Source organism: Fomitopsis serialis, assembly GCF_022376445.1.
Source record: "Fomitopsis serialis strain Sig1Antser10 chromosome Unknown B0H18scaffold_19, whole genome shotgun sequence".
In the NCBI taxonomy this organism is placed as follows: Eukaryota; Fungi; Basidiomycota; class Agaricomycetes; order Polyporales; family Fomitopsidaceae; genus Fomitopsis; species Fomitopsis serialis.
This window is the reverse complement of record NW_025954979.1, coordinates 1-22732: the sequence shown is the minus strand read 5'-3', so window position 1 is coordinate 22732 and position 22732 is coordinate 1. Positions and strand designations below refer to the sequence as shown.

The 22732-nt window shown below is 55.8% G+C and overlaps 9 protein-coding genes across 9 annotated transcripts; 5 read left to right on the top strand and 4 right to left on the bottom strand.

Moving 5' to 3' along the window:
• The first annotated feature begins 47 nt into the window (after positions 1-47).
• Positions 48-3697, top strand: B0H18DRAFT_995618 (mitochondrial carrier). The gene is made up of 17 exons (XM_048045346.1): positions 48-487; positions 516-559; positions 633-836; positions 898-987; positions 1038-1090; positions 1144-1265; positions 1322-1445; positions 1556-1873; positions 1925-1976; positions 2163-2289; positions 2357-2491; positions 2554-2579; positions 2641-2892; positions 2990-3024; positions 3082-3165; positions 3220-3326; positions 3451-3697. Exons 1-17 carry the CDS (start codon positions 359-361, stop codon positions 3595-3597), a joined length of 2049 nt encoding a protein of 682 aa, XP_047895487.1. The 5' UTR covers positions 48-358; the 3' UTR covers positions 3598-3697.
• Positions 3698-4213: 516 nt separating this feature from the next.
• Positions 4214-6745, top strand: B0H18DRAFT_953408 (uncharacterized protein; the record flags this gene model as incomplete). Its single annotated transcript, XM_048042185.1, has 10 exons — positions 4214-4558; positions 4618-4661; positions 4715-4832; positions 4895-5296; positions 5345-5530; positions 5586-5825; positions 5881-6102; positions 6222-6332; positions 6393-6555; positions 6645-6745. 10 exons carry the CDS (start codon positions 4214-4216, stop codon positions 6743-6745), a joined length of 1932 nt encoding a protein of 643 aa, XP_047895486.1.
• Positions 6746-7587: 842 nt separating this feature from the next.
• Positions 7588-8463, top strand: B0H18DRAFT_995600 (uncharacterized protein). The gene is made up of 5 exons (XM_048045345.1): positions 7588-7676; positions 7738-7861; positions 7936-8027; positions 8099-8177; positions 8240-8463. The coding sequence occupies exons 2-5, from the start codon at positions 7748-7750 to the stop codon at positions 8294-8296; spliced, it is 342 nt and encodes a 113-aa protein (XP_047895485.1). The 5' UTR covers positions 7588-7676; positions 7738-7747; the 3' UTR covers positions 8297-8463.
• B0H18DRAFT_995595 (amidase) lies at positions 8316-11034 on the top strand. The gene is made up of 6 exons (XM_048045344.1): positions 8316-8338; positions 8466-9411; positions 9465-9519; positions 9576-9670; positions 9727-10134; positions 10193-11034. The coding sequence occupies exons 2-6, from the start codon at positions 8806-8808 to the stop codon at positions 10757-10759; spliced, it is 1731 nt and encodes a 576-aa protein (XP_047895484.1). The 5' UTR covers positions 8316-8338; positions 8466-8805; the 3' UTR covers positions 10760-11034.
• Positions 11035-12282: 1248 nt separating this feature from the next.
• On the top strand, positions 12283-14144 carry B0H18DRAFT_995581 (uncharacterized protein). The gene is made up of 11 exons (XM_048045342.1): positions 12283-12440; positions 12504-12554; positions 12603-12607; positions 12652-12666; positions 12719-12830; positions 12869-12976; positions 13024-13166; positions 13261-13416; positions 13478-13695; positions 13748-13914; positions 14082-14144. The coding sequence occupies exons 5-11, from the start codon at positions 12728-12730 to the stop codon at positions 14099-14101; spliced, it is 915 nt and encodes a 304-aa protein (XP_047895483.1). The 5' UTR covers positions 12283-12440; positions 12504-12554; positions 12603-12607; positions 12652-12666; positions 12719-12727; the 3' UTR covers positions 14102-14144.
• Positions 14145-14399: 255 nt separating this feature from the next.
• Positions 14400-16819, bottom strand: B0H18DRAFT_1084030 (uncharacterized protein; the record flags this gene model as incomplete). Its single annotated transcript, XM_048031737.1, has 11 exons — positions 14400-14610; positions 14631-14857; positions 15006-15070; positions 15296-15467; positions 15537-15674; positions 15730-15755; positions 15813-16036; positions 16100-16220; positions 16278-16445; positions 16504-16602; positions 16726-16819. The coding sequence occupies 11 exons, from the start codon at positions 16817-16819 to the stop codon at positions 14400-14402; spliced, it is 1545 nt and encodes a 514-aa protein (XP_047895482.1).
• Positions 16820-17242: 423 nt separating this feature from the next.
• B0H18DRAFT_995571 (uncharacterized protein) lies at positions 17243-19434 on the bottom strand. Its single transcript, XM_048045341.1, has 6 exons — positions 18949-19434; positions 18770-18892; positions 18304-18711; positions 17890-18244; positions 17674-17831; positions 17243-17617 (listed from the first exon to the last, which is right to left on the bottom strand). Exons 1-6 carry the CDS (start codon positions 19348-19350, stop codon positions 17384-17386), a joined length of 1680 nt encoding a protein of 559 aa, XP_047895481.1. The 5' UTR covers positions 19351-19434; the 3' UTR covers positions 17243-17383.
• Positions 19435-21293: 1859 nt separating this feature from the next.
• B0H18DRAFT_1117214 (uncharacterized protein) lies at positions 21294-22039 on the bottom strand (the record flags this gene model as incomplete). The annotated part of the gene is made up of 3 exons (XM_048033545.1): positions 21294-21373; positions 21439-21881; positions 21957-22039. The coding sequence occupies 3 exons, from the start codon at positions 22037-22039 to the stop codon at positions 21294-21296; spliced, it is 606 nt and encodes a 201-aa protein (XP_047895480.1).
• Positions 22040-22226: 187 nt separating this feature from the next.
• On the bottom strand, positions 22227-22715 carry B0H18DRAFT_1117213 (uncharacterized protein; the record flags this gene model as incomplete). Its single annotated transcript, XM_048033544.1, has 1 exon — positions 22227-22715. A coding segment is annotated over one exon (489 nt), but the record flags the coding sequence as incomplete, so codon positions are not given.
• Positions 22716-22732: the final 17 nt, after the last annotated feature.

The window sequence follows — 22732 nt, the reverse complement described above, 5'->3', positions numbered from 1 at the left end:
AACCCCGCACATGAAATCGGAGGAGGCAGCGGCAGCGACCTCGCCGTTCTGAATCTGCACCGCTGCCTGCCAGCGCATCCCTCTTTATCCCCCTCCCGGCCACCCGTGTGCCCCCGCGTCCCCGGCCTCCTGCCTCCCTCCTTCTCGCGTCCCATAGACTACCCTACGCGCCGCTTACCCTAGTCCCTAGACAGCCTAGAGACGCGTCCGTGCACTTCGCATCCCGGTCCTGCACGGTTATACCCAGCCATACGCGACCTACCCCATATTGACTGACGCCTGCCCCGCACCGGCTTTCACTTACCCCAAACACCGACACCCATCATCCTATTGACCGCACGCAATTTGTGCTGCCAGCATGTTCCCCCTGGACCTTCCACGTGTGTTCCCGCGCGTACACTGCGACTCGGACGAGGCTGCTTCCGCGACCGCGAGCCCGACCTCGAAGGCGGTCAGCGCGCTCAAGAGCGTGAAGAACGTCATGAGCGTGCCCGAGACGGAGCTGAAGCGTGGAGGGGGTGTTTGACTCGCACGCGACGACGGCGGCGGACGGGCAGCAGTGCGTTCGCAGTGGTCTCTTCCCCCAGTCTGATTCTCTGATCTATGTTTGTGCGTCCGTGTCGTGTCTTTAGCTATTTGAGCAAAGAGCAGTTCGTGAACGCGATCGCGCCAGCGCGCGACCTGTCCAAGATGGGCCGCGCCCAGTTCGCGATCCTCTTCCGCGTGGCGGACACGCACAAGCAGGGGCGTGTCTCGTGGGAGGACTTTGTCGTGTTCGAGACGCTGCTCAAGCGGTCGGATGCGGACTACTGGATCGCGTTCCAGTATTTCGATGTGTGAGTCATTTTGCTGAGGTACTGAAGAGCATTGTGGACTGAGATGGTCTCGGTCGGACAGTGACGACTCCGGCACTATCACGTATGAGGAGTTCAAGAACGTCTTCAACGAAAACGTGGGTCCGGAAGCCATACCCTTTGACTTTGCTTGGTATGTGATCATATGTGGTGCAAAAAATTCTCCGCTGAGTACGGTGCTAGTGATTGGGTCAAACTCTATCTTGGAACAAAAAATGGACAACATGTCCTTGGATGTGTGTATTTTCTTCAGTCTTCGGAACCTCGCTCTAATGTGTATCGTGACTAGACAATGAGTTCACGCAACTCATGAAGGGTCTGCAAGGCGAGCGGTTGCGACAAGCATTCAAATACATGGACAAGGACCAGGATGGCTTCATCAGACCGGACGAGTTCAAGCGGATTATCTTGGTGCGAGGCCCACTGAGGACTGAATGTTTGCCCGGGAGACTCAATATCACTCGTAGGAAATTGCTGGGCACAAACTCTCGGACGCTGTAATTGAGAGGTTGCCGTCGTTGACGACGGTCAACCACCCCAGTGGTCGAATATCTTACTCGGAAGTAGTAGCGTTCCACAACATCGTCAGAGGTGGGCAGATTCACGCTTTACATACGAACCCATGAGGAACGCAAACCCTTTCTAATAGATAGCGACATCCTTGAGCGGTACGTTCTATCCTCACGCGCTCCTGACCGTAGCTGATGGTGGATCGGTACCGTACAGCGTAATCCGCGAGGCGATCGCCAAGTCCAAGGACGGGCGCATCGACCAGAACGATTTCTTGAACTACTGCGAGACAAGCACGCGATACTCGCTCTTCACACCCATGGAGGCGTCGATCATCTTCCACTTCGCGGGCCGGGGTGAAATGAGCCAACGGTTGTCGCTCTATGACTTCGGGCAGCTGCTTGACCCGCGGTGGAAGGCACCCTTGGATGTTTCGGAGAAGCCTGTGATCACTGCGAAGTCGGTCCTCCACGAGATCGCGCATTCGGCGTACAACTTCGTCTTGGGAGGTGAGTGGATCTTTATTGCATTGTGTTGGCGTGGGTGTTGATTTGTGTCAGGCATCGCGGGCTCGCTCGGTGCTACCATGGTGTATCCGATTGATCTTGGTGAGTTCCTTGGTAGTGCTAGGCGACCGTGCCACGATACTGATTAAACGGCCCTGCAGTGAAGGTATGATTGATGCTGTACATCGTTACGGGGTCAATGACTGACATTCCACATGCGTTCTGCCACATGTAGACACGGTCAGTATTATGTTCGGACCGTGTGCCCGCGGTGGCTGAAACATCCCTACAGGATGCAAAACCAGCGAAGTACCGTTGTCGGACAGATGCTCTACAAGAACAGTCTCGACTGTGTGCAGAAGGTCTTTCGGAACGAGGGCTTCCGAGGCTTCTACCGCGGCCTCGGGCCCCAACTCATCGTCAGTTAAAGTCCCGCTCCGAGGCTGGTCGTGGCATCGGTATTGATGCGTCGTTATGGCTTGACAGGGCGTTGCGCCGGAGAAGGCCATCAAGCTGACCGTCAATGACTTCATTCGTGCACGCGCAATGGACCCAGAGACAGGCAGGATCAAGCTATTCTGGGAACTCGTCGCTGGTGGGACAGCGGGTGGTTGTCAAGTTGTACGTACTCCGGGACGCACTGTTCAGTGTCGTGGCAGTTCTCATCTTTCATTCATCGACAGATTTTTACGAACCCGTTGGAGATCGTGTGAGTAGGTTGCGGGAGCCATGAGGGCCGTGAACAGAACTGATGTGATGCGATCCCACAGGAAGATTCGTCTGCAGATGCAGGGCGAAGCCGCGAAGCTCGAGGGAGCCCTCCCAAAGGGCGCCGGACACATCATCCGCCAGCTAGGTTTGTTCGGCCTGTACAAGGGCGCGAGCGCATGCCTACTCCGCGACATCCCGTTCTCTGCGATCTACTTCCCGGCGTACTCACACCTGAAGAAGGACGTGTTCCGCGAAGGATATAATGGGAAGAAACTGTCGTTCCTGGAGACGCTGGCCTCGGCCGCGATTGCGTACGTATTTTTGGCCTTGGGGCGCGATTTCCTCCCAGAGGCTATGCCTGCCAATGTCGTGGTTAGTGCGGCAATGCTGACGACAGCGATACTGTAGGGGTATGCCTGCGGCATACTTTACGACACCTGCAGGTGAGGTGCAGTGCATGCGGTTGGCCATGGGAAGACACTCATGAGCGTAATTGATAGATGTGGTCAAGACGAGATTGCAGGTCGAGGCCCGCACCGGCCAGACACATTACAAGGGCATGGCGGACGCGTTCGTGAGAATATGTGAGTCTAGATACGGAGAAGACGGAAATTGGTTTTAATTACTGTCGCGCGCAGACCAGGAAGAAGGCTTCAAGGCGTTGTTCAAGGGAGGGCCTGCCCGAGTCGTTCGAAGCAGTCCTCAGTTTGGGTTCACGCTGGTTGCGTACGAGTACCTGCACAAGGTAAGACCGGCGTTCTCATAGAGACAGGGCGGAGGCTAATCGACGCGTGATTGGCTGGCGCAGTACTGCCCGGTGAGTGAGGCGCCGCTATCCGGATTGGCCGGAGGGCTGATTGAACCGGCAGTACCCGTTCAATGGCAACGCGGAGGGCAGGGGCGTGGAGACGGCTCTTACTACGAGCAGTCCGGAGGACCTGTCGAAGATTCGCGCGCGAAATGCGCTCAAGATTCTGCTGGACGTGCACGGGGAGTTTGGGCGACGGACGGGATGATGCTTGGTGGCGCTGCTGGTTGGCTGGAGGATCGCTTGCTAGGTAGATGTAGTCGTCGAGCGGTGATTGGACGGCAATGGGATGAGTTACTTATCACGGACACCCGGTCGGTAAGCGCAGGGCTAGCGGCAGCGTAGGCGCGACGCGGCGGCCAATGGGGAAGGCGCAGGGAAGGCGGCCGGAGGCTCTGCCAGGCTCTGCCAAGTGCAAAGGGCGAGAGTTGTCTCCTTGTCAACACGATCGAATCACTGATCATGTTCCTCGAGAGTGCACGTCAGGCGTGTGCCCGACGCGCCCGACGAGCCATATAGGCCGTCGCTCCTCGCCCAGACCACCCACCCTCCTCCTTCGTCTTCCGTTTTCGGTTTCTACCGTCTCTCTTTTTTTCTTTAGCGGTGAGTCCCAGCGTCGCGCAGACGGCCATGCTCATTTATGCGGCTTGAACGCGTCCAGAGCGCCCTGCGTTAACCGCAGAGCTTCCCGCAACCTTTCGCCGCTGCTAGTCAGGCTCCAGCGTAGACCGCTACCGTCGTTCTTTCAAAGCTACCCCGTCGCCCTGGTCGTCGCGTTCACCTACTATTCGTTCCACTAACCTGCCCTTTCGTCGCCTTTCGACATGCATTCGACTTCGCTCCTTCTCGGCCTGTCCCTCGCGGCAGCAGCCGCCGCACAGATCCAGGTCAACGGTGCAAGCAGCATCGCCGCAAGCATGGTCCCAACCGCGGCTGCGGCGCCAGCTTCCGCAGTAGACAACTCTGCAGCCGCGCCCACCGCTGCTAGTCCAGCATATTCTGCACCCGCTTCGCAGATCACCACCGCCGCGACATATGGTTCGGCTTCTTCTGCGGACATCTACTCCATGATGCCCTATTCTTCTTTCATGGCTGGTGGCTACAGTAGCATGGCTTGTGGGTACGGATACACGAAGGCCGGCGACGGGAGCTGTCAATCGGAATCTTGGGTGCGTGTTCGCGAAGTGCCATATATTGAGTGGGGTTTGAACGGTGGAGTTTTGAGTAGTGGGCGACACAAGGATGCTATGAGACTATTATCATCAACAACAAGTAAGTTTCGGTCGACGTGTTCGATCGTGATCGACTGACTGATTGTCACTTAGTGGAGGAGGGGGCTACGGGGGCTACGGAGGAGGCAGTTGTGGTTATGCTTCGACAGCCACGGTTACCTCCACCGCATATGCCACTGTCACAGAGACAGCCGTCTCAACCATGATACAGGTAGGTCACCGTTGCCCGCGTGCGTGAGCAATGTGCAATAACTGATTGTCTGAATCCATCAGACACAAACTATGACCGAGATACAGACCCAGGCGACGACCGTCGTCCAGTACCAGACCGTCACCCAACTGATGACGGACATCGAATCAGTCACGCAGACACAAACGCAGACCGACTTCGTTACGATGACCTCGACGGAGCTCGTTCCGACAACAAAGGTCTGGGTGTCGACCCAGGTCATCGACGAGACACAGACACTCGAGCAGACCCTGACGGCGACGCAGACCCAGACGCAGGTCAATGTCTACACGCAGACTGCAACCGCCACGGAGACTGCAACCGCGACCGCGACGAAGACCCAGGAGGAGACGACCACGGACTTCGCGACGCAAACGGTGCTCAGCACGGTCGTGCAGCCGACAACGTACACCAGCGTGTATGTCAGCACTCAGGTCATCAACAACGTAAGTCAGTCCAAGCCATAACCTGGACGTGATCTGACTTCGGTGCAGACCTTGACGCAGGAGGTTACTCAGACTGCTACTCAGACTGAGGATTTCACCTATGTACAGACGCAGACCGCCACGGCTACTCAGACCGAGCTCAAGACCCAGAGCGTCACCGTCACCTCGGTCAGCATCTCCGTGCAGCCTACGACCTACGTCCAAACGATGGTCAGCACCCAGATTGTGGATGAGGTTCGTCGGCGTCGAATCCTTAGTCAGTCCAGCTGGCTTAATGTGCGATTTACAGACGCAGACCGTTGAAAACACCCTTCTCTCAACTGTCGTGGAGAACAAGACGTATTTCCAGACGCAGACACTCCTCTCCACTGCGACTGCGACTGCGACAGAGACGGACACTGCAACCGCGACTCAGACCGAGCTCGATACCGTCACTAAGACTCAGGAGATGACCGTCACCCAACTGAGCACGGTCATACAGCCGACGACGTACATATCTTCTGTCGTAAGCACACAAGTCGTCGACGAGGTAGGTGATGCATCTTGAGCGAAGGAGCGTTTGATTGACTGGATGTCATTTACAGACACAGACACTCCTGTACACCGTGGTCCAAACCATGACGGACAACTTCACGTCCGTGCAGACACAGACACTCCTCTCCACCGCGACTGCAACTGCAACGAAGACTGACACGGCCACGCAGACGGACTTCGTAACCTACAAACAGACTGTGACGGAGATCAGCACGATGGTGCAGCCGACGACATACATTTCGACGCTCGTCAGCACGCAGGTCATCGACGAGGTGCGTATCTCCGCTGCGGCCATCAAACCTTCGCGGGCACCGTACTCACTGCGATCGGTTTCGGGTCCGTTACGTAGACGAATACGGTTGAGAAGACGATGCTACAAACTGTCACCCAGGATATGACTGTCCTTCAGACGCAGACCTACGTGTCGACCGCCACCGCCACCTCGACTGCCACCGCGACAGTGACGGAGACGGCGACGCAGCTCGTAACTTGCATCCAGTCGGTGCGTGCCATACCCAATTTGCCCAGTCGATCCCGTACTGACTATATATGGTGCTTACAGTGCCAGACCAGCGCCATGCTGACGAAGGGCAATGCCATGAGCTGGACGTACGCCACGACCTCTGCCATGGCCACCGCGACAGCCGACGCAACATCCGTTGCTGCGAGCATGGCATACGGCGGGGCCGGCTACGGTGCGGCCGGCTACGGTGCGGCTGGCTACGGTGCGGCTGGCTATGGCGCCGCGGCTTCGAGCCCGGCCACTGCGTCGGCGATGGCACTCAGGCTGCTGCCGGTTATGCTGCCCCTGCAGCCAGCACCGCGGCGTCGTCCAATGCATCGTCGTACGGAAAGTCCAACTACGGCCGGGCATGGGCTTCAAATTGGTCGAGGCGCGCTGCTTCGTCCCACTAAGCACTGACCGCCCGCGCATCGCCACGACCAGCTCTCTCATGTCCATGCCGTTATGATGTCTCCTCGTCTTCTGCTGTCTCGTCTCTCTCAGTCGGACTCTGTGGACTCTGTGCGGACACTCGTCGCTCATCTCTAGCTTACCGGTGCAATAGTTGTTGTATGCCTGTCTCTGTCTCGTTCCCTTTCTCTGACTCTCTTCCTTTGGGGAATAGTAATAGCATACCTTCGCCTCCAGGTAGTGCCCACCGGCTCTGGTTTTCGGACGCTTCTTCTTTTGGTAGCTCATCTTCCTCTCTGCCTGATAGATACCTGACTTGGCGCGCTTGTACTTGGTACATGGCAGGTCCGTTTGTTCGCTCTTGCTTTCCGAGTACATATAGACACTGCTGCCCGCGGTGTAAAGGATCGCTTCGAGTGCAAATCGCCGGGTGGGTACAAACGCCTGCAAATATGCTTTGACTGACCGTCGGAGCTCGGAGGTAGGTCAGCGTGTCGCACAGCAGTTACGGCCTGTACACGTACCATTGGGGTGTACGTACCGTGTTCTTCGGGTACTTATCTGTAGGTATCTGGCCATGATGCAAGCGAGCAGCGCTTTCATCGGGCTGCCCGGGCGCAGTAGTGGCGACAGTACTGGGCACTGAACTGCGCCGCGTGTTGCTACCTCTCTGGTGCAATCTGTGTCTGCATGATCTCGGGAACAGTATGCCAGATTGAATCCTTACGAGGTGAATCTTCTCCTGGGGCGATGGTCTTTCGTCGGTCCGGCAGGTTCCTTGAACTTTGATCTCGGTCACCTAGACGCGGGTCCGGGGTCAACTGCTCCAGACGTTCGCTGCGGATCTAACAGACGACCAGCTACTCCCAATTGACCGTGACGAGGAACTGCAACAGGGCGCCAGACTGCTTCGCACCTAGTATATAAATCCCTGTAAGTAAATCGTCCGAGTCGAGGTCGGAGTAGAGGGTTCTTACAGGCGCTACCTATTCAGATTGAAGATCATGCCCATCCACGAAACGGAGGACCCGGCACATCCATCTGCGCTAGCGGGCGTTGACCAAGAGTTTCTAGTATTCTTCTCATCTCGTGATGAGACGGGGACGCTCTGGTGCCCGGTAGGAAGTCATTCTGATACGAACCCGAGGCCGCTCATGCCTCTCTGAGCTGAACGCTGATAACATGCTCGCAGGACTGCCGTGAGGTTGACGCACTCGTCCACAAGGTCTTCGGTCCGAGTGAGGGTCCGTCAGCTCTCGTCATTTACGTTGGCCAGCGAACCGCGTACGTCCCTATCCGACCGCAGTCTAGTACCCCGCTTCCGGCGGGCATTGACAGGGCGCTTCGGGTCCCAGTTGGAAAGATCCGACCAACCCGTTCAGAGGAGAGCCGTGGAAGGTGCCATCCATTCCGACGATAATCAGAGCGCGAGACGTGAGTGCCCTCCGATATCGAGGAACAGCAACCCTTCTGATCAGGCCGCAATGTCTGGCCAGGGCGCCCGGCTTGTGGAGGAAATCGAGACGCAGCTGGCCTCGTTCATTTCAGCATGATCGATGCGGGTGTATCCCTCGGGGGAACGTCCGGACAATCTGGTGAGGGGGCATGACTTTGTCTTGTACCTCCGCCGAGTTTTGTAAGAGCGCCGACTATGTAGCTGGAATTCAATCCCAAACCAGCGTCTAGAGCCGTGGAGTGTCGGCAGCTCATGAAACTTCTCAGCCAGATACAGCCTTGTACGAACCACCGCAGTGTCCCCACAGCGCCTGCTCGTCCGTGCAAGTAACGCTATCCACCAAGATTGGTCCGCCAGCCAACTTCCGCTGCCCCGTTCTGTGCTCTCTATAGGAACCACGACTTCGTCCATGGACGAGGAACATTACGCCTTCCCGAAGGCGCTTAGCGAGTTTCCCGTGCATTGGTTGAATCGATCACCATCGCACTCCGAGAAGAGTCTTTTCTATCTCCGGTCCCCTCATCCGCTAACTTAAGCATGCTCGTACGAAGACGCAGGACCGAAGGACCTTCACGTTCCCTCAGGTGCCACGCCAGCTCACTGATCATGTCTCCCGACGGTGATTTTTCCAGTCTTTACAGCCACGACCGACCCAGCACGATAGCTGGAACAGGCGATTGGAAAGAGGTCGCGGCTCGCAAGACGAGGGACAGGCAGGTACTTCTGGACCAATGGCCAGAATGGCGGCTCAAGGAGGAGGTCCCGGAGTCGATGACAGACGTCTCGGCCCTGCCGACATCGCAGCTTTCCGCGCGGGAGTACGCGATAGTACATCTGGACGCCACTTCGCTGGTCGAACGCATCCGTGATCGTCGGTACACTTCGACGGAGGTTCTCAAGGCATTCTGCCACGTTGCTACGATCGCCCAGCAGCTTACAAACTGCTTGACGGAGATCATGTTCGAAGAGGGTCTGCAGAGAGCCGCGGAACTTGATAGGCTTTTGGAAGAGAAGGGTCAGGTTGTCGGGCCTTTACATGGCTTACCCGTGTCAATCAAGGATCACATACGTGTCAAAGGGCATGACACAGCGACAGGCTATATTGCTTGGGCATACAGTAAGGTTGCCCAAGAAGATGCCACAGTGGTTGATATCTTGCGCAAAGCCGGCGCCGTGGTGTATGTGAAAACTGCCAATCCGCAGACACTGTTGGTTCGTTGCGGGCGGCCATCAGCGAATCGCACAGACTAATGGCACCCGTACAGTCCCTCGAAACCAATAACAATATCTATGGGCGGACATGCAATCCATTCAATCGAGGTTCGTCCTCCTCACCGCTCTACTCAAAGAGCTATTACGGAACTCAACAATATTAGCACTCACTCCCGGCGGTAGCAGTGGAGGGGAGAGCTCCCTGATCGCTGTGCACGGAAGCCCAATGGGGATCGGAACGGATATAGGTGGTTCTATTGTGAGTGATAGACATTTTCAGTGCAACACTGACGTTCCCTGAGATCAGATTCGCAGCGCATACCTGCGGCGCATGCAGGCCTTTACGGCCTGAAAGGATCAGTGGGCCGTATGCCCCATTCCGGTTTGGAAGGGTCGCATGACGGCATGGACGCGATTGTTGGGGCGCTCGGGCCACTTGCGACCTCCGGGAGAGACCTGGCCTTGTTCTGCCGGGTCATGCTCCAGTATCAGCCCTGGCTCGTGGAACCGCCTCTCCTGGAGATCCCGTGGAAGCAGAGCGTAGCCGATGGGGAGGGATTGCCCGAGCACCTCTCGATCGCCGTGTTGTGGGACGACGGTGTGGTTGAACCCCATCCACCCATCCTCGACGCCTTGAAACGAACCAAGGAGGCATTGGTGGCTGCGGGACATAAAGTGGTTTCCTGGGTGCCTGTGGATCACCAGGAAGCGTGGGATTTAATTGTGAGGAAGACATATAGTGTCTTGTTCGTTCTATGCTGACATCACTTCCTCCTGTCAGCTAAAGCTCTACTTCCTTGACGGAGGTGAAGAATACCGAGATACTATGGCGGGTGAACCGATGGTCCCGCAGTCCGAATGGGTTCTACGACAGGTGCCTAACGACGGCAAACCTTTCACGGTGGCAGAGACTTTCAAACTGAACCGGGCGCGCGAGGAGTTCCGGTCAAAGGTGGTCGCACATTGGAATGATGCGGGGCGGACGGCAGCGGGAAGTTCAATTGACGCCATCCTCAGCCCTGTTTCTCCGACGTTAGCCCCTCCGCACGACACAACGCGCTGGTGGGGATACACTTCTTACTGGAACTTGATGGACTTTCCGGCGGTGGTATTTCCAACGGGCAAATTTAGGGCGCAGGACTATACGCCGCTCGACGTCTCCGGCGAGCCCGTTAGCTGTACGCGTCCCCGCAGCGCGATGGAGGAGTACATCAAGAAGCAATGGGCGCCAGAGACGTACGACAACGCACCCGTGGCCTTGCAACTCATTGGGAGACGACTGAACGAAGAGAGACTGCTGGGCATGCTCTCAATCGTAGAGCGGGCATTACATCGTTCATACGAGTAAAGGGTGCAATTGTTTAATAACTCACGACATGTCGGACGACAACGATCGCATGATGCCAACCGAACGACTTCATTAGGAGATTCGGATGCTACGACAGCGTGCGGGGCTGCAGGAAGGCATCGTATCATTACTATACCCTCGGTCATCAAATGTGAAGGAATGAATAGATGTTCATACCTCTCACCGAAAGGGGATCGCCGCGTTTTGAGATGCGACAACGCGCACAAGGCCGACGGGGTTTTCATTCACTGTCCTTGAGATGAAGTGGCCGAGTTACTCGGATGGCCGCAACAGCTTATGAATTACGATGCTGGCATCCCGACATGCCGGAGGAGATGTATTGATCGATGCCGTACAAAGGACCTAGGTAGAATTGTGCGGACCAGCCCATGACGGGCGATTTGCGCTCATTAACAGTGGCACATCACAGATGCAGGAAATAGACTTGGTTATAGGGCAGCCTCCCCACACCCTTGATAATTGCGAGGAAGGGTCCGAGTAAAATTGCTTACGGGTCGCAGGGATCAATCATATCAAAGATATTCCTGCGTGAGATCACGGCGACTTTTCTCATGAAGGGCCATCAGGTCTGTCATCTTCAGCCCGACAAGGTCGACCCGCATGGTCATCTAATAATTGACGAGAGTCGCACAAAAGCTCGTGGCCTGTCAATGTGGTCCTATATGGTCAGGAGACGGAGAAACCTGACCCTTTGACGTATGCTCAGCGTGCTTGGGCGAGGTTAATAGCATAATATCGCCCGGAAATGACACTTCTAAGACTATACCGCCACGCATCGCGTGCCAAGAACAGGCCCGAGGGATTCAAGACAAATCGAGGGATCGCATACCACTCACCTGTGTCAAGCACGGTGCGTATGTCAGCCTCATGAAGCCTCGAGGCTTTAGGACGGGCCCAGGAAGTGTATTCTGTGCCCGCGAGCGCACCTGGGCGCAGTTGTTGAGATCATGGATCTTGGAGGTAAAAGGTGATCGGGATGTCGTTTCAAACATGGGGAGGAACGCGTCGGCTACCATGGAGAAGCAGTGCAGCTCCGGCATAGCAAAAGGCTGCTGATGCGGCCAGAGGGAGTCGGGAGACTCCAGTGCGAGAGGTGGGATTTGGGTGGTATGGCTGCTGAGCAGCTGAGTTGGAATCACCCGTGCGAAACGTTTGACCATAGTCTCGTGGTGATGCGACGTCGGTCGGCGCAGTTCCAACGCAGTTCACACCTATTCTGCTCACTGCATTTCGGCTTTCCAATGGGATGACTGAAACACACCACAAGCCAATTGGCCGTCTTCAGCGTACGGGAAGTGGTCGGTCACTGACCGAACTCAGTTAAGTTCCACTAGCCCAGCCCAGCCTCCTCCATTCGCCGCTGTCATCTGTGTTAATAGTTCTCTCGACAGATACGACGTGGCAGTGGACAGTGTCCGGTCGACTCGCGGATCCGCTACGATAGGCATGCTCTTTCGCATCTCCGTTCGCAAAATCGGCCACAAATTATTCGGAGATGAATGTAGAACTACGCAACACCGTATGCCAGGCAATAATCCTCAGCAGCGCGGCCGAGCGCCGAAATCGGAGATGGTCGAGTTGCTTAAGCGAGCGGGACTGTGCCTGCCCCCAGTTCCGGACACCTGGCAACCGGTCAATCTGGGAATCGCTCGACTGAGATGCAAGTGATGCAGATTGACGGTACATGGTTTGACTCCGCACGGGATAACCTCTGCTCTTGCAGGCGCGTGGTGTACATAATTGGTCACTGCAAAAAGTTGGAAATACACGCATCTGACAGGTATAAGAGTCCAGGCAGGCATGCTCCAGACAACACTCCAAACTGAAGTACTGGCCACTCGCGTTCCCGTGTCCGTGCTATTATACGTCGTAGCCCCCCATAATCTGTACGCTCCTCCTTTCCTCTCCTGCCCGCTCTGGTGACCCACACCAACTCAGCTTCTCGAAATGCCCGGACTCAACGCCACGACATACAGCACCATCGTCATCCAGCACGATAATGCCGATGGATTTCTCAAATGCACATATCCTACTCTGTGCCGTCGCGAAGGTCTGCCAATATTGTCCTTGCTCATGCTCTGAAGGGAGTCAGTGCTGAGACCGCACTTGGCGTTCTCCCCTTATGGTCCGACTCGGATTCGCAGAGGTTTCTCCAGAACCTCGAGCGTTCGAGTTCCTCCCCACATCGGAATGACGGTCCTTCTGGTTGACGTTATGGAGTTTTACTCCAAACGGCCACCTAGCACTCGACCTCGTCCTTTCCTGCCTCAACTGGTCCTTGGGCGACTATCCCATCTTCCTCTGGACGCCCCGGCGACCCGGCGCTCTCCCTTCTGACTGGCTCGCCCCCCGCATCACTCAGTTGACCGAGCACCTACGGATGTGCGTGCCTCCTGACGCGTATACTCCGTCTTCGGCATGACTCAGCTCGTCAAACCTTTGCACGGCGTTGGTCGTCGTTGACGGGCTTCCTTGTTGAGCGGGAACCTCTCTATGCAGCCCACTTCTCTTACTGCGAACCGAGCATCTACCAGGCCTCGAACGCGCAACTGCCGCAGGGGCATGCGCTGCGAAAAGCGAAGCCTCGCGATCTGGAAGCAGTTGCACGACTGTGCAAGGAATTTGCCGATGATAGTGTGAGACCCTTCCGAAGTTCGCCGGTGCAGATCATAGGCTAATGCGGCGTTTTGGTGGCAGGTGTTCTTTCCGCTGTCGATTGAACGGGCGAGGATAGAAGCACGCGAACTCATTATGAAAGCCCAGGTTTGGGTATACGACGCCGATGGTGACATCGCCACCATATGCGCTGTCACGCGTAACTCGCAGCGCGTGTCTGCCATCACAAAAGTGTACACTACACCCGCCTGGCGCAGACACGGATGCGCCGAGTTTCTCGTGCGTGAAGTCACCGGGAGGTATGCGGCAAAGACACGTTCACCGTCCTCGTCGGAGCTGATGAAGCAATAGGCTATTTGATTGCGGCAGAGATTGCGTAGTCCTGTACGTTGGACATGATAACACCGCACAGCGCGTCTACGATCGGGTCGGGTACGCCGGTTTGTGCGGCAAAGACAAGTCTGAGCGCATCGAGGACTCTCTCGAACTCGGGTTGTCGGGACTCATAGAGGACACTGGTGAACGCCCTCCTAACTTATCGCCTCATATAATGCTACCGGCTGGAACGCTATCTGAACCATGTATCCGTAGCACCCATTCTAACCGCATATTTCGTACTCGTCTCACATTCTGACGCATCCTCAGCCGCACTCTTGCAAAATCGCATATTGTATATCTTACCTAGTCACACACGGTTATTTATAAGCCCCTCCATCGAAACAATGAATAGACTATCTTGATTCGCCATCGTGATGTTTGCAGAGCTGGGGTGGTCCTGTTCGCCGTTCAGTCGTAGACATGAAACTTGCTACATACAATTGGTCCGCGGCGGTCGACGCATATCGCCCTAAGGCCTAGCGTACATTCAATTCATGCGAGAGCACTGATGGCAAGCTGCGGCGTTCCCCCGTAATGCCGAAACGGATGCAACAGCTCATGGTGTCCATCAAGTGTCTTTCGTACAGTCGTCGTGGCGGCGGAGAAAGATAGGTGTTAACATCTGCTACTGAACTCTATGGAAATCACCGCTTTTACCACCCTCTTTGCTGGACACGACAATATCTCCGATTGTCATCTCTTTTCCGGCCACAGCCTTCAACATGTCCCAGACGGTGAGAAGGCCGATCGACACTGCCGTCAAAGCTTCCATCTCCACTCCGGTCTTGCCCTCGCAAGCCACTTCCGCACGACAGAGAATACTGAACTGGTCCGATCTACCCCGCGTCTTTGACACATGGTTCCGACATCGGAATCTGAGACTGCTGCGGGGTGGTGTTGTACGTCTGGCCCTGAGGATCCGGAAGCTGATCGGTGTACTTCCGCATGCAGCGTGACGGCGATATCAGAGAGCTGCAAGGGGTGGCAGAGGGGTATTAGATCGGACGTCCGCTTGCATCCCATGATGGCGGCCAGTTTGGCCACCATGAACACGTCGCCTTTCGATCGGGCTTTAGCTTTCGCCTTCTCAAGGGGGATAGCCGTTCCGCGGTGATAGGCTCTTCCGAGTCCGACGACGCGTAAGTTGCAGTTGCCAATTCATAAGCTACCGCCGGGATGTAAATTCGTCCTGTGGCTACTGCGCGGCGTTTCGTGGGTTCTTTATTGAAACATCCACCATGGATGCCTTGCCGGAGTCATCCAGGTGTGTGAGCCGTGGTTTGGAGCCTCCGAGATCTGGCGATGAGGGGACTTTGGTACTGAATGAGTGGGCGGCCAGGGAGCGCGGTCTCAACGAGCCGATTCTCGGTTGGAATAGAGTTGGCCTGTGCTTGTGCGATGGCGATACGCCTCGGCACGGAGTCACGTCGACTTTGACGCTTGCTATGAGCGTACGGATCAGCACGGCACTGGACAGGCAGGAGCCAAAAACCAACGTTGGCAGAGAGGAAGAGACTCAACCTCCAATGAGAATCATGGGCCTGTTCGTCACAACGTCTATATCTTCCATTCCCGCATGCTTCTCCTTCTTGCCCTGAACAGCGAAACCTATGGTCTGGAGCAGTTCTTCGTCTGTGGACCCTTCTCGCATGCGATCGCGCAACGAGATCTCCTTGGCGTCGAACAGACAAACCTGACAAGTCAAGTCAAGTCAACGGACCATAAGACAGATGGTAGGCTGTAAAATGCAAGTAGCACATACCTTGATCTGACCATCCGCAGTGAGTCTCAAGCGATTGCACGAGCCGCAGAAGTGGTCGGACATGCTGCTGATGAAACCAAAGCTACCCTTGTTCCAGGTATCATGTAGGAGCGGCGGTTCGTTCAGTTCATCTGGGGCCTTCAAACGTCCGGATGTCGTAGCCGGATGCGAGCCAGCAATTCGGTTGACGGACCATCTTGCGTCTATCCCACTTGTTACCTGAAACCGATTGCTTGAGTCGAGCCGTGCAACAGAGCGAAACTGCAAGACCATTACCTGTGAAAGGCATGAACTCAATGAACCGGACCGAAAGATCCCTATCCCTGGTGAGTTCTAAGAAATCAAGCGCCTCGTGATCATTCAGGCCTTGCACGATCACGACGTTGAGCTTCACAGACTGCAAGCCTGATGCAAGAGCGGCATCTAGACTACGAAGTACGACTTCGTGACCTCGTCGGCGGGTCATTATCTCGAACTTAAAGGGGTCGAGGGTGTCCAAGCTACAATGGACGCTGCGTCAGTCATCGGGGTGCCTGGCAGATGTGGCAATTTCGAATTGTCACCTTAAGTTGAGATGCGTTAGCCCGTTTTCGACGAGCGAGGGCAGTCGGCGTGCCAGGGCGATGCCATTGCTGGTCATGCCTATGGATTCGAGCCCGAACTCCCGCAGTTCATTCAATCGGGCTAGATAGGTATTGAGATGCGTCCGTGCTTCAGAACCCCGAGGCAAGCAGTGCTCACATATAATGTCGCCAAGACCTTTCCTAACTGTCGGCTCGCCCCCAGTCAACCGAATCTTTGTGACTCCGCTTTGCACAAACAGCTTAGCAAGCCGGATCACTTCATCGTCTGTGAGGATATGTTCTCGGGGAGACAGTTCGACGCCTTCGCTTGGCATGCAGTAGAAGCCTGTGCAAGATCACTGTATCAGCTTTCTGTGGTCTAGCATGTTCCTACAAGGACGCACATCGTAGATTGCATTTCTCTGTCAGCGAGATCCGTAGGTAGTTGTGTCTTCTCCGAAATGTGTCCACCAGAAAGGCGAAAAGGGCCGCTCCGAGTCTATCTGCGCGAGATTCTCCTACATCGCTACGATTGTTAGTTTCAGTATCGCCGCTGCCGAGTTCTCGACATGCCTTAGCCCGGGTCCGCACCAAAGCGCTACCGGAGATTTCCTGTGCCAGCCTACCAACTGATGTGGACTTGAAACCACGATTCGGCCTAAGGCCCAAGGCGGGTCCCACGGAGGTGCGGTTTGACTGAAGGCGACATCCACGGAGCATGCTAGTGAGGACAGCCTGTCTACGCAGCTAGGTAGTCTCAATAGCGACCAAATGGACGTTACAGACCAAGATTCTGTCTTGCATGCGATGCGGCGCTGCCGGCTTAGGTCAGACTCACAGTGACTGAGATTCAGAAGGTTTTGGTGGGGCTTTACTTACTCAGGCGAGCCGTGCATGGCCGCCTTTCCTAAACGAGCGTGCAGAAGCGCCCTAGTGTCTTGTACTGCAGGAGTACGTCCTTCAAAGATTCGCAGTAGGTCGGTAAATGTGAATGAACATTGAAATATTGACTGGAAGGTCTGTGGACGCCTTTCGAATTCCTTCGTAGAGGAAATCATGGAAGAATACATCGTGCTTATAATTCCTCGTTCTAGGCCGGCCGAAGACGTGCCGACGGTCAGTACATCAGTTGTACGAGTCCGACTGTTGAGTGACACTGAACCTAGTGCGGACAGCATCGAGCTGTCTTGTTCAAGGGTATGTGCAATTAAAATGAATAAAAATAGCCTCTCGAGGAGGCAAAGACTTTTGAGTGAACGCGACAAGATGTACTGTACTTCACATTCAGCGCGGTAATGACAGTCCTCTCAGCCAGATTTCGAAGATCACCCAAGGCTGCTGTCTATCCTCTTGAAGTTTGGCTCGGAAATATCGCCCAGTCGCACGCAGATGCAGATCATTCGACGTAAGGATGACCTGGACGCTGCATTCACGTTGGTGTGCCTTCCCGAAGTCATCGTTCTCGTCGAGTCTTGATGTTGTCACGTCGTCACAGACGGGTCGGTGCACTGCTTGCCGCTATGCGATAATTATATTCAGTGCAAAACTCCGAGACGGCGAGGGTTTCAACTTACCCAGTTCTCGTTGTCTACCGAAGACTCGAAAGTGCTCGCGTGCAAGATCTCCTCGGTATCTGCGTCGACTAGCCAGACCATCTCGACAGCTTGCCATCCATGTGCATCGCTGATATCTCCGAGAATGTCCAAGACGACAATATCGCCCGCACGGCCATCTGCAAACGTGTCGACTGTTCGTAACTCCTTCGGACCCGATGAATAGTGATCACTCACTAGCGAAGCTCCGGAATGCCGTATCTGGACGGGTGTCTACAGCGTGCGACAGCGGATGATCTTCGTACTCTTGTTTGCCGGCGGTCCCCAAAAGTGCGAGGTTCTGGTCCTCTACCGTGAGTACCTTCTCCACGCTATCCGCAGTGTGGACAGCCGAGTCTGGGAGCAGTCTGATATTGGTTTCCACGATGCAGGAGGCACCACTGCATGCTGCACGAGTCCATCGGGACCGGGGCGGGGTGTCAGCTAACGACACGTAGGGGACTGTCATCCTTGCTGGTTTTGCCTGAGCACCAGGGTCACACGAGGCTGCTCCACACCGCGCAAGCGAATCTAAGTATTGCGTCGCCCTGAGCTAGTGGCCGACCGGCTGATGAGTCTTGCGATCTCAAGCACGAAGGAGGATAGACGGACAATATGCTTCGCGTTCCGTTGGTGCCCTTCATCTCCGACTGTGAATGCGTTTCCACCGCCGAGCTCAAAGCTTTGGTCGAACCAAATTTCCGGTACACGGTTGCTCAGGATGGTGAAATAGTTGTCGGCCATCTGTAGTTCATCGGGCGAGGCACGCAGGTAGCGCATCAAGGAGAGGAACTCCTCTGCCCTGGAGCGATGCATCATAGTGCCGTGCCCCAGCCATGCGAAGGAAGTATGAATATCGGAGAGGTACGACAGGTCGGGCTTCTGGACGTGGATCTCACGCAGAGAGCTTGACAGGTGTTCATGGGATGGAAGCAGGTGAATCGTGTGGGGGTCATCCGCGTCGGCGACGCGAGCGCGCAGAGACCTTATGATTTCTGCACGAACAAGGTAGTCGTCGTCCTATGACAGTCACACGTGAGTGTCGTAGATGCAGCAGGACGCGATGGCACGCGTTCACCTGTATGTAGCAGTATGGAGTCTTGGCTGCCGCACATCCCAAAAAGCGGCCCTGGAAATATGCGTTCCCCGGGGCATTATGGATGTGAAGTTTATCTTTTGGACACCCAGTATGTTTGAAATCCTGGAAGGGAGCATTTAGACGGCTGACCAGTGTGGGCGAGTGGAGAACGCGCTCACTTCGTATGTCAAGATTTTCGGACTGTTGTTCCATATGACGACTCCTGCGATTGTGTCGTCCAGCCAAGATCCACATAACAGAGTGGTGATGAGCAGGACATTCGGGAAGCGTGCCCAATTCAATAAGACAGCCGTCGTATCGGGAACGTTTGTGGTGGCATTCAGCACCCGCTCGTAGTTCTGAAACTCGACTGGGTCCAGACGATACGTCACCGGGTACGTTCTCGGGGTGAACCCATTGTCCTTCAAGACAGGCAGGTAGAGAGCGGGCGGGGGCTCTGGCTTCAGCTTCAACTTTGAAGCAGCGTAGTTTGCCACGAGGGACACCACTATCGGGACAGCGAAAGTGAAGGCCGACCCCCAGCTAAAGTTGGCCCTAGCTTGCCGAAGAGCATTATCCATGGTGTGCTTTTGGAAGGTCAGTTGAGGCTGAACGAGGACTTGCAAGAGCGAAAGAGTCGTCAACCACGCAGTCCACAATGTTCCGATTCTCCCAACTTGAAGCTGCACAGGAATCGATCCCTCAACCCGAGTCGACCGAGGTGCCTGGCGCCGAACCCTCGCCGAATGTGGATGCTATTTAGACGCCCTTTACCCCGCCCACGTCATCTGACTGACAGTTGCAGCGCGCTTGCGCACAAACGCCGCCACTGCGTCGTGCGGGTCAGCGACCTCACCGCCAACTTACTCACTGGGGACAAACTGGGTTGTGGCAGCGCCTAACATTGGCCTAACATTGGAAGACCGTGTAGATTAGTAAGCGGCGGACTAAGGCCCCCTAACACTGGACGAAAAGTGGAAATGTCACGCTCTTTGTTCGAGGCCCTCACATTGCAGACTAAACACCGCATGTCAGGTGACACGACATTGGTCGTGTTTGTCGCCATGTTAGGAGGCCGCGCAGAGGTCGATCATTGAGCATGTTAGGACAATGCTCGCGCAATGCGCGACGCCCTTCCAGAAGCCATGTGCGGGCCCAGAACAAAGCGGATATAATTTATGATGTAAGGACAATGTACGTGGGCCGAGCATTATGTATTTGCGGCACCCTAGCAGGTGCTATGTTCGGCCCACTAAAAGGCGTGATGTAAGGCGGCCAAATACGGAAAGCCCAGAATGGATGTTCGGAAGCCTGACATACTGCATGGTTCGTCACTATGTTAGGCGGCCAGAAATTCTCTGTGTCGGTCAAACGCGTTTGCGATTCGCCAAACGATTCGCCCATATTCCATAAACGATTCGCCCGTACTCGCCAAATGATTCGCCCCCTACTCGCCAAATGATTCGCCCTACTCACAAAACAATTCGCTCCACCCACAAAGACAATTCGCCTCCACTCGTGTAAATCGAAGAAGCGACTTGCGTCCATTCACGACATCATTCGCATCCATTCGCATACTGATTCATGCAGATTTGCAACACAAATGGCGGGCGTGTTTGAGTGAAATCACATCAAGGTGGTGTTCGTGCATGTCGGCGCCACCCCCATATGGGAAGATGGCGTATCTTGACTGAACTGTGAGCGCAGTCGCGAGTCAGCGCTCATGAGATGCTGACTAGGGAGCTACGTACATGACCTACCTGCGCTGGAACGGAACACAGTTCGCGCGGAACCGTTCACCCCGCCGTCAGCTTGTCTAGCGAGCGGAGCCTGCCCGAACGACTCCCTGTGCGATACCCAGAATCCTTCCTGATTCTTCAAGATGTCTGCGAGCACTACACCGCCGAGGAACGCCATGCGTTTTCTGCGCAGTGAGTCTTAGATTTCTATGAGGGATTATCAGGACGTTCGACGTTCGGCATAGCCATCATACGCGGGACGTGTGGAGCATACCTTGAGCCGTCGCGCGACGGGTCACCGCCGAGCACTTGTATGAGGTAGAGTTGGTCCATGTCCTTCTCCAGCCAGCTTCACAGGCCATGGTACACGTAGGACACGATACGGCATCCTGGATGGCCTGGAAGAGCATCATTGATACGCCCGGTTGCTCAACGTCTACGAGGTGTGGCCGGAACATGCACTAGATCGCTGCGAATCGCTCTTGATCAGTCAGCCGTTCAGCAGCTGGACGCACTGTGAGCAGACGCACAAACTCTCGTATCGACGTGCACTTACTGCGTCCACGAGGACTGTTGCCTCCGATAGTCTTATGTCGAGGTACATATCGTAGCTGACGGTGAGTCCAATGGCTTCCGACTGGTTTTCTTCAGATTTCACGCACCTGACATAGCACAGCTTCTCCTGGATCTCTCGGACAGTCTTAAAGTCACCCGCTTGTTCGACCGTGTACCTCGCATGAGCCGAACCTTGATCAGATACCGCGTTACGTCCCGGCCAGCCATATTCAGCCAACGTGTGAGATGCAGTAGAGCGAAGCCATCGTGAAATCGTCACCGGTGTCGACGACCACACCAGTAGTGAGACCTGCGTTCAAGCATCAGTGGCTGCACGGCGGCGCAAGCTAGGCATCCGACGTACCTAGCACATACAGCAAGAACCCGGCCTGAAGCCCCCCTGAAACCGAAGGCTGTTCTGATCAACGCTCCGTCGCAGCTCCTGCATCGGGTTCGCGTCAACCCCATCCATGTCCATCCCGTCTCCGCTTCCTCCCGCCTCCCCGTCGGCACCCTCGCTCTGCAAGGAGCCAAAGATCGATCCACCAGACATGGTCGACCAGTCGAGCCCGTCGAGCAGCTCCGCGAACACGTAGGTAGACCTCCTCGAGTGCGTGCGCAGGGGCCCGGTCATGACGCCGACCTCGATGTTCGCGCCCGGCGGCGGGAACACGTTGAACTCCGTCATTTGGACAGGCGTAAGCTCGTACTCTCCTGGCTCCCCCCGTAGCATTGGCGTTTGCGCCGCTGAAGCCGTCGTCCAGGGCCTACGGTTGGACACAGTCCAGCCCTCAGAGGTCCGACAAAGGCATGCCGGACTGCATCATGTCCTGTAGCTCACACGTCGATCAGTGAAGGCCACGACGCGTCTGGTGGACGAGAAAAACACGTACCCCATCAGCTCCAAAAGGGTTGAGTTCATGAACCTATAGTCGGGGTCCATGTTCGACGGTCCAGTATCATTCGATACATCCATCGCAGTCTTCTCCCTTCAGCTCCGCAGACGAGGATCCTGAGTCTGCTGCAGATACTACGATGTTCGGAGCATCCGCGGGAGCGGATGTTGAGGCAGACGACGCGTCCACCATGGGTAGCTCGACAGTCTGCGAACTCGAGGCCCAGGGGGGCGAGATGCGCTCGGCCGTGAGCGACACAGGCGCAGGCTACACTTTGCTTGGTACGAGAGGCGGGGGCATGCGTGAATCGTACGCAGGTTGCTTTCCTTTCCCAGCCCGTGGCCGTTTCTCCGTCGGCGGCAACATGACGGACGTCCAGGGAAGGACATCTTCACGTCCTGCGCGTCGTCCTCCCCCGGGAAGTCGCCAGCGACAGACAAGGGACTGGGCGTCCAGGTCGGCGACGAGGCGGCCGAGAGTGGTGGAGAGCGCGGGGCGGTAGGGGTGGTTGAGATGCACAAAAGGCGGTTGCGGGAGCTGGGGAGGCGGCCCCGGGACGAAGAGATCCTGCTGAACGTACGGTACGTGACGCGACTTGGCCTTCTTCAGCTCCTCCTTCACTCTCGCCTTCTCAGCCTTCTCCTCTTCCTTGCGTTTCTCCTTGTCCTCCTTCTTCACCGGTTGGAACTTGTACCCAGGGAACACCTGCGGATGCTCTTGTCTCTTGGTATCGGCGATGTGTTCATACTCGTGCTTGACTCATGGATTCCCGG

Bases quoted from the DNA above. Each gene is read 5' to 3' on its own strand.
- B0H18DRAFT_995618 (XM_048045346.1), top strand. From the start codon at position 359: ATGTTCCCCCTGGACCTTCCACGTGTGTTCCCGCGCGTACACTGCGAC. The intron at 837-897 runs GTGAGTCATTTT...TCGGTCGGACAG, and splicing joins GCGTTCCAGTATTTCGATGT to TGACGACTCCGGCACTATCA. The intron at 2,893-2,989 runs GTACGTATTTTT...GCGATACTGTAG, and splicing joins CTGGCCTCGGCCGCGATTGC to GGGTATGCCTGCGGCATACT.
- B0H18DRAFT_995600 (XM_048045345.1), top strand. From the start codon at position 7,748: ATGCCCATCCACGAAACGGAGGACCCGGCACATCCATCTGCGCTAGCG. The intron at 7,862-7,935 runs GTAGGAAGTCAT...ACATGCTCGCAG, and splicing joins CGGGGACGCTCTGGTGCCCG to GACTGCCGTGAGGTTGACGC. The intron at 8,178-8,239 runs GTGAGTGCCCTC...ATGTCTGGCCAG, and splicing joins CGATAATCAGAGCGCGAGAC to GGCGCCCGGCTTGTGGAGGA.
- B0H18DRAFT_995595 (XM_048045344.1), top strand. From the start codon at position 8,806: ATGTCTCCCGACGGTGATTTTTCCAGTCTTTACAGCCACGACCGACCC. The intron at 9,520-9,575 runs GTTCGTCCTCCT...CAACAATATTAG, and splicing joins ATGCAATCCATTCAATCGAG to CACTCACTCCCGGCGGTAGC. The intron at 10,135-10,192 runs GTGAGGAAGACA...TCCTCCTGTCAG, and splicing joins AGGAAGCGTGGGATTTAATT to CTAAAGCTCTACTTCCTTGA.
- B0H18DRAFT_995581 (XM_048045342.1), top strand. From the start codon at position 12,728: ATGCCCGGACTCAACGCCACGACATACAGCACCATCGTCATCCAGCAC. The intron at 12,977-13,023 runs GTCCTTCTGGTT...ACGGCCACCTAG, and splicing joins CTCCCCACATCGGAATGACG to CACTCGACCTCGTCCTTTCC. The intron at 13,915-14,081 runs GTGAACGCCCTC...TATCTTACCTAG, and splicing joins GGGACTCATAGAGGACACTG to TCACACACGGTTATTTATAA.
- B0H18DRAFT_995571 (XM_048045341.1), bottom strand. From the start codon at position 19,350: ATGGATAATGCTCTTCGGCAAGCTAGGGCCAACTTTAGCTGGGGGTCG. The intron at 18,893-18,948 runs GTGAGCGCGTTC...GCTCCCTTCCAG, and splicing joins CGAAAATCTTGACATACGAA to GATTTCAAACATACTGGGTG. The intron at 17,618-17,673 runs GTAAGTTGAAAC...ATTATCGCATAG, and splicing joins CGGTAGACAACGAGAACTGG to CGGCAAGCAGTGCACCGACC.